The following is a 9,566-nucleotide window of genomic DNA, read 5'->3' as shown; positions in this document are numbered from 1 at the left end:
CTGAGTTGCATGCTAGTAAAGCCATCCACTCCCTCAAGTCCTGCAATGTTTAAGAAGATTACTATGTTCTGCTGGTCTCCTTTCTCACCAAACCCAGCTGCTTGCATAGATATATCTCAAAACTCTGCCTGAATCTCTTCTCGGAGTCTGCTGCATTACCCAAGAGTTGCATTACCCAACTCCTTGGGGTGACAAAGAGTCCTGTGGCACCTGTGACAAAGTTCCTCCTCTATCTTGGTGGGTCCTGTGCTTATTGGCGGATTTTCTTGTCTCAGAGATTCACCATGCGGGTTGGGGAACAGCCCAGAGACCTTCCCCTCTGGGAGAACCCACAGTCCAGGTCAATTGTGAGGTTTGGGGGGAACCCAGGCCCACCTCTACTCCGAGTTCCAGCCCAGGGCCCTGTGGACTGCAGCTGTCTATAGTGCCTCCTATAACAGCTGCATGACAGCTACAACTCCCTGGGCTACTTCCCCATGGCCTCCTCCAAACACCTTCCTTATTCTCACCACAGGACCTTCCTCCTGGTGTCTGATAACGCTTGTGCTCCTCAGTCCTCCAGCGGCACACCCTCTCACTCTCAGCTCCTTGCGCCTCTTGCTCCCAGCTCCTCACACTCGCACCACAAACTGAAGTGCGCTCCTTTTAAAACCCAAGTGCCCTGATTAGCCTGCCTTAATTGATTCTAGCAGCTTCTTCTTAATTGGCTCCAGGTGTTCTAATTAGCCTGCCTGCCTTAACTGGTTCTAGCAGGTTTCTGATTACTCTAGTGCAGCCCCTGCTCTGGACACTCAGGGAACAGAAAACTACTCATCCAGTAACCAGTATATTTGTCCTCTACCAGACTCCTGTACCCCACTGGTCTGAGTCTGTCACACACCTTATAGACTAACAGACATATTGGAGCATAAGCTTTCGTGGGTGAATACCCACTTCGTCAGATGCATGTAAAGCTCCCTCTTCCAGCCTTTCCTCTGCATCCCACCAATGAACAGCCTCTGCCAGAGCTGGAATCCATTTCCCTCTAGGCACGACAGAGAGATCATGGTTATGGCAGGGAAGTCAGGACACCTGGGTTCTGTCTGTCATCCTGCCACTCAATCTCTGTGTGACCTTGGCCAAATAATTTCCCCCATGCCTCAGTTTAGCTTTCTGTTTAATGGCGCTATGGTCATAGTGACTTTCCTTTGCTAAGTGTTTTGAACATCCTTCAATTAAAGGTGCTGCACTGTATGATGATAGGTTTCAGGGGTAGCCGTGTTAATCTGTATCAGAAAAACAAACAAACAAACAAACAAATTAAAAAAAAAAAATTTCTCCCCCCCGCCGCCTTCACCTTGTCACTGAACAGAGTTTTTAGCCAAAGTTGTGTACACTCTTGACTGTGGAATTGTGGGTTCTGAGCTATCTAATAAACTCTTCATAAAGAACACCCAATTCTCATTCACATTTTTCTCTCAAAATTTTTCCTCCCCATCAGTTTTGTTGCTAATTTGCTTCAGCTTTGGGGAATTAGCCCTTTTGAAACATGAAGTGTCCATAGATGTTACTGGTTGGCAACTGTTCTCTGTTTGTCCATTTGAATGTAATCAGTTCTGTTCTTTATTTTCCTCTCCTCTATCAGAAGCCCCCTTCTTTGTCTCTTCTCTAAACTAAACAGTCTCAGACTTTTCATTCTGCATCTGGCAGCCTCCCCCATTCTCATAGCCTGTCTCAGAAATCCCCTTTCTATCTGCTCTATCCTTTATAGAGACTGGGTGACCAAAACTGAGTGCATGTCCAGAGCAGGGTATTCTCCATCCCTTTCCTTAGGCATCTGAACATTGTCTTTGTTTTGGCCACTGATGCGAATGAGCTGGTGTTTCCGTCGAGCTGCTATCAATGACACCCAGGTCTTTCCTCTGAGTGTGTTCTAGTTTGTCTCTGGTACATGTTTTGTCAAAACTTTGGTTTTTTTCCACTCTCAGATTTTGAGCAACTGGGTGAATGGGGAACTCCCTTTAGCATGGACTCTCTATCCTGGGTTTCATTGCATTAAGGAACAATGGAGGATAACCAGTATCCACACTCATGTTTCCTGCTGGTCCTTATTGAGGTTTCCCACATCAGGATGTATAGGAATTATTGAGGCAGGGGGCACCATAAAATATGGAATTGGCCTTAGTAGAGTCATGTGTTCACAGTTCATTTACCTGAATAATGAAAATGTCATTTTTCAATGTGTGAAGAGCGACCAATCTGCTTCACCCATTAGAACAGCTTCCAGTGGTACATTTAATGTCTCAAATTAACATTGTGTCTCCATACAGGCATTTTTCATGCAACCATCACCCTAGACCCTGGGCAAATACAGGAAGTTACGGGAACGTACGATACATGCAGGAGACACCATTCTGTCTCAGAGTTGAACACCTTCTCCCCTACTCTATGTCAGATTCCAACACAACTGCTTTCAAGAACCCCTCTACCTTCATCCTGCTGGGCATTCCTGGGCTGGAGGCAGCCCACGTCTGGATCTCCATCCCCTTCTGCACCATGTACATCATAGCCATCTTGGGGAACTTCACCATCCTGTTCATCATTAAGATGGAGCCGAGCCTCCATGGGCCCATGTACTATTTTCTCTCCATGCTGGCTGTCACTGACCTGGTCCTGACTACATCTACCCTGCCCAAATCACTGAGTATCTTTTGGTTCAATTCCAGGGAGATTGATTTCAGTGCCTGCTTCACCCAGATGTACTTCATTTACTGCTTCTTAGAGATGGAGTCTGGGATTCTTGTAGCCATGGCTTTGGATCGTTACGTGGCCATCTGCGACCCCCCCCTGAGATATTCCACCATCCTAACAAACCCCCTGGTGGCCAAGATCGGCCTGGCTGTGTTGCTGCGCGGCTGCATGGTCATACTGCCCATTCCCATCCTGGCGAGGCAATGGCCATATTGCAGAACCAACATCATCCCCCAGCCATACTGCATGCATATAGCCGTGCTGAATCTGGCCTGCGCCGACACCCGTGTCAGTAGTTACTATGGCCTCTTTGTGGTATTCTGTGTGATGGGTCTGGATGTGATTTTGATCGCCGTGTCCTATACCCAGATCCTCAGGGCCATCTTCAGCCTCCCCACAAAGGACGCCCGGCTCAAGACTTTTGGGACCTGCAGCTCCCACCTCTTTGTCATTTTAGCCTTTTATATACCAGGTCTCTTGTCCTCCCTCACGTACCGGTTTGGCCATAATGTGCCTGGGCATTTCCATGTTCTCATTACCAACGTGTACCACTTGATGCCCCCCGCGCTAAATCCCATCATCTATTGGGTGAGGACCAAAGAGATCCGTGGGAGGCTGCTCCAGCTCTTTATTCATGAAGGGACCTAAACTTTTCTCCTTGTGCTCTGGGTCTCAGACCTCTATGCAGAGCTGGCTGGTGTCATGGTCCTGGGCCCTCTTCCCTGAATCACTGATCGGACAGTCAAAATGACAATAATCCCTTTCCTGACCTGTTGTTTCAGCATGACAAACTGAGGAATTTGTCTGTGTAGAACTCACTAACTTACAGGATTGGCACCATTCTAATTGCTGGTAACTGGACCTCTGAGGCCATGTGCCCTTCCCCGCCTATTCCCCAAGCTCCTAGCCCCTGCTCCATCTCTTTCCCCAAGGCCCCTCCCCCTGCCTCAAGTACTCCCACAAGTCCCCGCTCCCTTCTCCGCTTCTTCCCACACGGCCCCACCTCTGTTCTGCCACTTTCCCCAGAGACACATCCCTGGTGCTTCCTCCTTTCCTCCCCACCCCATAAACTTTCTGGATCATCTCGACCTCCCTCCTTGCCCAGATGCGCTCCCTCTGCTTTGGGGCTGGGACAGGAGCACTTGCAGGCAGACAAGGAGCCTGCAGTGAGTGCAGAAAGGCAACAGCGCTGGGGCTGACAGGCGGATGAGAAGCGGAGAGGGAAACCAGGAAGCTGTGTAAAAGAATCTGGGGGTTGGGACCAGGGTTGTGTTGCCCGCGAGTGAGACTGTGCATCATACAGCTTGTGGGCCCTAAAGCTCAGCTACAAAGTCCTGAGGGAAGAAAGCATTGTGTGTCTTATTTCTTTAGCTTTTGGTTCCCTTTTGTTCTTCCCGACTGGGAGTCTGTAGCAGGCAAGGTCCCTGCACTGGGATTCTGGGCAGAAGCCGGGATGGCTTCGGTGCCCCACAGGGAGGAAGATAAACAGGAGACCTACCATTAGCCAGGTATTTACACATATAAACGGCAACTTATCTAGAACTACAGGGCAGCAATTGTGCAGGGGCTGAAGCTGAACAGTGAAGTTGAGTCTAACGTACGCTCTGCATGACACTTTTGATCACTACATCTAGAATCTCCTTAGCGAGGCTGCTAGGCAGCGTTATGCCCATGTTATCGATGGACTGAGCCACGCAGAGGTAAAGTGATTTACCCAAGGTCACCCAATGAGTCAGTGGCAGAACCGAGAATAGGAACCGGGAGTCCTGACCTCCCCCACACCCACCCAGCAGCATTGCTCTGGCCATGCACTGGCATTGCTCCTCTGCATTGTGTTAGATGCAGTGAGGCTATTTGTTTGTCATGATCCATGGAATTTCCGTCTTTCTTAAACAGGAGGAATTTATTAAAGAAACTGCTAAAATCTACAGCCACAAAAACAGGTTTACACACAGCTCAGTTTTCAGCCTTCTCTTAGACTCATAGACTATTAGGGTTGGAAGAGACCTCAGCAGGTCATCTCTTCAAAAGCAGGCCCAACACCAACTAAATCATCCCAGCCAGGGCTCTGTCGAGCCGGGCCTTAAAAACCTCTAAGGAAGGAGATTCCACCACCTCCCTAGGTAACCCATTCCAGTGCTTCACCACCCTTCTAATGAAATTGTTTTTCCTAATATCCAACCTAAACCTCCCCCACTGCAACTTGAGACCATTGCTCCTTGTTCTGTCATCTGCCACCACTGAGAACAACCGAGCTCCATCCTCTTTGGAATCCCCCCTTCAGGTAGTTGAAAGCAGCTATCAAATTCCACCTCACTTTTCTCTTCTGCAGACTAAACAAGCCAGTTCCCTCAGCCTCTCCTCGTAAGTCATGTGCCCCAGCCCCCTAGTCATTTTTGGTGCCCTCCACTGGACTCTCTCCAATTTCTCCACATCCCTTCTATATTGGGGGGACCAAAACTGGACGCAATACTCCAGGTGTGGCCTCACCAGTGCCGAATAGAGGAGAATAATCACTTCCCTCAATCTGCTGGCAATGCTCCTACTAATACAGCCCAATATGCCGTTAGCCTTCTTGGCAACAAGGGCACACTGCTGACTCATATCCAGCTTCTCGTCCACTGTAATCCCCAGGTCTTTCTCTGCAGCACTGTTGCTTAGCCAGTCAGTCCCCAGACTGTAGCAGTGCATGCAATTCTTCTGTCCTGAGTGCAGGACTCTGCACTTGTCCTTGTTGAACCTCATCAGGTTTCTTTTGGCCCAATCCTCCAATTTGTCTAGGTCACTGTGGAAGCAGAGAAAGAACTGACAGGAAGGGGATGCAATGCATGACAGTTCGTTAGCAAGAGTTAGGCTAACTGTAACCCTAATAACGCGAGATTTGTAGAAGCGAGGAATGTGTGAGGCAAGTGGGAAAGAACTGTGTGAGAAGTTGCTGCGACCTTGTGTAGATAATATGGAATGTAGACTAAGAGTCTACATTAGTGAGCAAAACAAGATATCAGAATGACCTATGTATAAACAAAATGCAACTGTTGCTCATTATTGTCTGTAACAAAAGGTATAAATGCTTACTGTAATTGTTTACCTGTTGAGAGACCTGCTTAGCTCTCTCCCTCTGCGCAATTGTGAGAGTTAATAAAACATCTGACTTGCTATACCTAAACAAATAGTGAGAACTCTGTTTTTCTCCGACAATTTGGGGGCTCGTCCGGGATGGCAACGCCCGCAGAGGCACCGGCAGCTGCTACGGATCGTTCCCCTTTGAATCCCATGGCGCCACAATAGAGGTAGGAGACCTTTTGAAATCTCTATTGGGGTGTCGGAGGAGGACTGTCCGTGGGGCCGTCTGTCCCTGTTGGGCTCACGCCATCCGAACTTATTGACTGTGCAGCAAGGTCAGATGCTGAGCGGCGTAATAGGGGAATTGTTTGCCGCCCCCTGTATGCATATGCTAGGTGCATATGTAAGCGGGGGAATGGTCCCGCTATTGTGGGGAACTTTCCTGGCTTCTGCACTACCCCGGTGAAGTGGACTAGCGAAAGGATCTGAGTCCCCGCTCCCACTTCCTTTACCCAGAGGCCTCCCTGCCCTTGAGGGCTTCCCTTCCACTCTCCTGTCTGGCTGAGTCCTCGTAACCCCAACAAGGCTGGGCCCAGGATTCCTGGGGGGCTCGACCCCCAACCCTGCTGTGGTCACCTAGGACAGGGGCTAGGGTGTCCCCACTCCGGGGTACTTTCTTTGCACTGGGCACCTCCCTGACCCACTGATTATTCCATACAATTTAAAGCAAATACAAGTTGTTTAATTAACAATTAATTTTAAAAAAAGAATAAGGAAAAAATGGGAAAGGTTAAAGGAAAACATATCACCCCGCTCTGTGGCAGGGAACATTACAAACAGTGTCTCTGGAACGTCAGGGCAGTTCAGTTTGTTCCTTGTAGGTCCCAGGCCTGCTTCTCAGGCCCTGTCTGTGCTGCAGGGACGCTGTGGGTTGGACACTTGCTCTGGTGGTGGCCACACGCTCTCAGGCTCTAGGTGGCAGGACCCTTCTTCCCAGCGTCGCCCCCGCCCGGTCGGGGTTATGATCCCCCTGCAAGTTTGGCCTGCAAGGCCTCTTGGCTGAGGCGTCTCCCTGTGCTGGGCCCACTGCCCAGGGTCCCCCTCACTCTCCCCAGCTGCTCACCACACTCGGACTCCACACGGCTCCGGACTGCCCCAGCCCCAGCTCCGGACTGCTCCAGCCCCGGCTCCAGCTCCACTTTGCCTTAGCACGGCTGCTGCTGCTCCTCTGCCTTCAGCTCCCTGGGCTGCTTCTCTGGCCTCTCTGGCTCTGGTTGCTGCAACTTTGCCCCCAGCACAGCTCTGCTCTGCAGGCTGCTTCTGTGACTCTGCTCCCAGCTCTGACCTGCTTCCTGGCTGCTTGTCTGGCCCCTCTGGCTCTGGTTGCTACAGCTCTGCTATCTCTGGGCTGTGCTCTGGCTTTGGGGCTGCAGCTTTGCTCCCAGCAGCTCGGCTCGGGCCCCTGCTCTCTCCTTAGCTCGGCCCCACTCTGTCTGTCTCAGGCCATTCCAGTTCACACGGAGGACGGGACCCCCCCGGCCTCCTGACTCTCTGATTAGCCTGCCCGCCCTGTCAATCAGGCTGATCTGGAGCATTGGCCTCTCCCCATTGTTCCTGGGGACAGTCAGTCTCAGGCTCCTGATTTGCCATCGACCCTTCCCCTTTTAGTGCTGGGAGCTAGCAACCCAAACACCCCCACTGAGTGTTAGTAAGGGGGCAACAGTCCCCTTACACATAGGGTTTGCACCTGTGTTGAGGGGTTGTTACCGCCTCAAGAGGGGTTTTTACCGACTCAAGTGATGCATCGAGGTACTTGGGAATAGTACCTGGAGGTACTTAGGAGTAGTACCTGGAATAAGGCCTTGGTGTGTGTGTGTTTGTGTGTGTGTGTACACCAGTGTGAATTGAGTGTTACCAGAAGACGCCCAGAGTACTCTGCGAAGTCTTTTGGCTCGTGACCAGAACTACTCTAATGCAAGCCCGGTAACTAGAGGATCTTTTAGGAGATCCGACCCACGGTCGGCTAACTCGGCCTGGCATCGTCCGGCGAGGAGGCTACCTGGGTCTAGGAGTGTGTGAACCCATCTTCCCTCCCCCTTTTCCTCTCTGTGTGAGCCACTGACAGTCTGATCATCTCACTGGATGCAACACAGTAAGCGGCGCCGTCTCTCTGAGACTAGCCGATGCTCTTTGCTGAAGGGAGGTGTAGGAGGGTCGTGGCCATCCTCGTTAGTCTCTCCTGTGTGAATACCCTGTAGGGAGAGATCCTTAGTTTATGTGCCGCTAGCGCGGACAGGGCATCCTCCTCCCTGTGTGTGTGATTGGAAAATGGGTGGGGGACAGTCTAAGGATTCCCTCTCACCCACTAAGGGTACCCCAGCTTATTTCATGTACGTACATTATGGCACTAAAACCTGCAGGTATTTAGAGAATTGAAATCATTACACGCGTGAAAAATTCATCTAAACAATGCCCACTAGAAGGTACCTTCAATCTAGATAAGATCATACATCTCAGAGGAGCTTTTAATCACCAAAAAGCCTCTGACACACAATGGGAGCAATTTGTCTATTGAGGAAAGGAACGGGTTAATTTGAAATTCAGCTTGGTCCAGAGATAAAGAGAAAGATAATCTGCGTTCAAGGTCAAGAATCAACGCAGACCAGGCTAAGTACAAAGAAAAACTGCTTTCGGCCCCAGCTGACTGTGAAAAAATATAGACATAGTCAAACCAAAGGCAATACAAGTTACAGTGCTGAGATTACATTTGCAAAGCTTAACTGTCCAGTGAGATCCAACAGTCTACCTTTGCGACCCTGGAGTTGGCGTGGTTTGGGGAAGCTGAAGAAGCCACAGGCAGCCGGCCTGGACTGGAATCACTGAAAAGACGCCCCAGGAGATCTCAGGGTGTAAAAGAACTGCCCTCCCAAGAGAGGAAGCAAGTTGGAGATTGCACAGCACCTTCTCTGAACGTTATACACAGACGTGGCCAGTCTGGACGTACGTGTGTGAGTATGAAAGTGTGCCTACTCTCAGCCGCAGTAAGTCTGAGAACCGGAGAGGGATTTAGCATTCCTCTTTCCACCCCGGCTGACCGGGAAGGGTGTCAGGTGGATCTACCCCAGTCGTAGCAGGACTGGGCAATAGAGAAGTTGGAGAAAAGGGAAGAGTTGTGTACTTGATAACTAGAATTGAGCAATTAAGAGCATAGATCATGAACCAGGCAGCAACTCAAACCTACGCCCTGGGCAAGTTGCAAGCCTTGAGACAGGACTTCCAGGCAGAAAAGGAAGCACTGGCTAAGCAAGTACCGGTCCTTCAGGGACTTGTCAGAATTTAACCATTTGTGTTTGCATATGCTGTAAGAGCAGTGTGTTTGCCACAAGAGAAAATTGAATAGTTAAATGCCAATGGGTCATGCGTTTTGCCCAAGTGGCAAGCCTCACGAGGGAGGACTCGGGTAGCCTTGTGAGTAAGAATGTTTAAGAGAAGAGACCAGGAAGGGTGGGGGCTAGTTGAGAAGCCCACCCTCCTATCTAAATTGGTAGTGTGGTGTTTGTCTTGTGGCCAGAATTGTTGGGTTTAATATTTTCATAAGACAGTCTAGTTCAAAATTAAATAGAAGGGTTAAATCAAAAAGCAGATACTTGTTTTTATTCAACTTGGAATACAAAAAGTGTTTGGATAAATCAGGAAAATGTGATATACTAAAGTCTAATACAGTTGCTTAAGTAAGAAAAAGAAACTTCATTGGCCAGATTTTTTTTTAATTG

The 9,566-nt window shown here is 49.7% G+C and overlaps 1 protein-coding gene across 1 annotated transcript; it reads left to right on the top strand.

Annotated features, from left to right (window-relative positions):
• Nucleotides 1–2,376: 2,376 nt before the first annotated feature.
• LOC101952307 (olfactory receptor 52R1-like) lies at nucleotides 2,377–3,378 on the top strand. The gene has a single exon (XM_008174865.2). The coding sequence runs from the start codon at nucleotides 2,377–2,379 to the stop codon at nucleotides 3,376–3,378; it is 1,002 nt and encodes a 333-aa protein (XP_008173087.2).
• Nucleotides 3,379–9,566: the final 6,188 nt, after the last annotated feature.

This window comes from Chrysemys picta, chromosome 1, assembly GCF_011386835.1.
Source record: "Chrysemys picta bellii isolate R12L10 chromosome 1, ASM1138683v2, whole genome shotgun sequence".
NCBI classification, from domain to species: Eukaryota; Metazoa; Chordata; order Testudines; family Emydidae; genus Chrysemys; species Chrysemys picta.
Note: the sequence above shows the minus strand (reverse complement) of the source record. Positions and strands in the feature narration are given on the sequence as shown.

Bases quoted from the DNA above. Each gene is read 5' to 3' on its own strand.
- LOC101952307 (XM_008174865.2), top strand. From the start codon at position 2,377: ATGCAGGAGACACCATTCTGTCTCAGAGTTGAACACCTTCTCCCCTAC.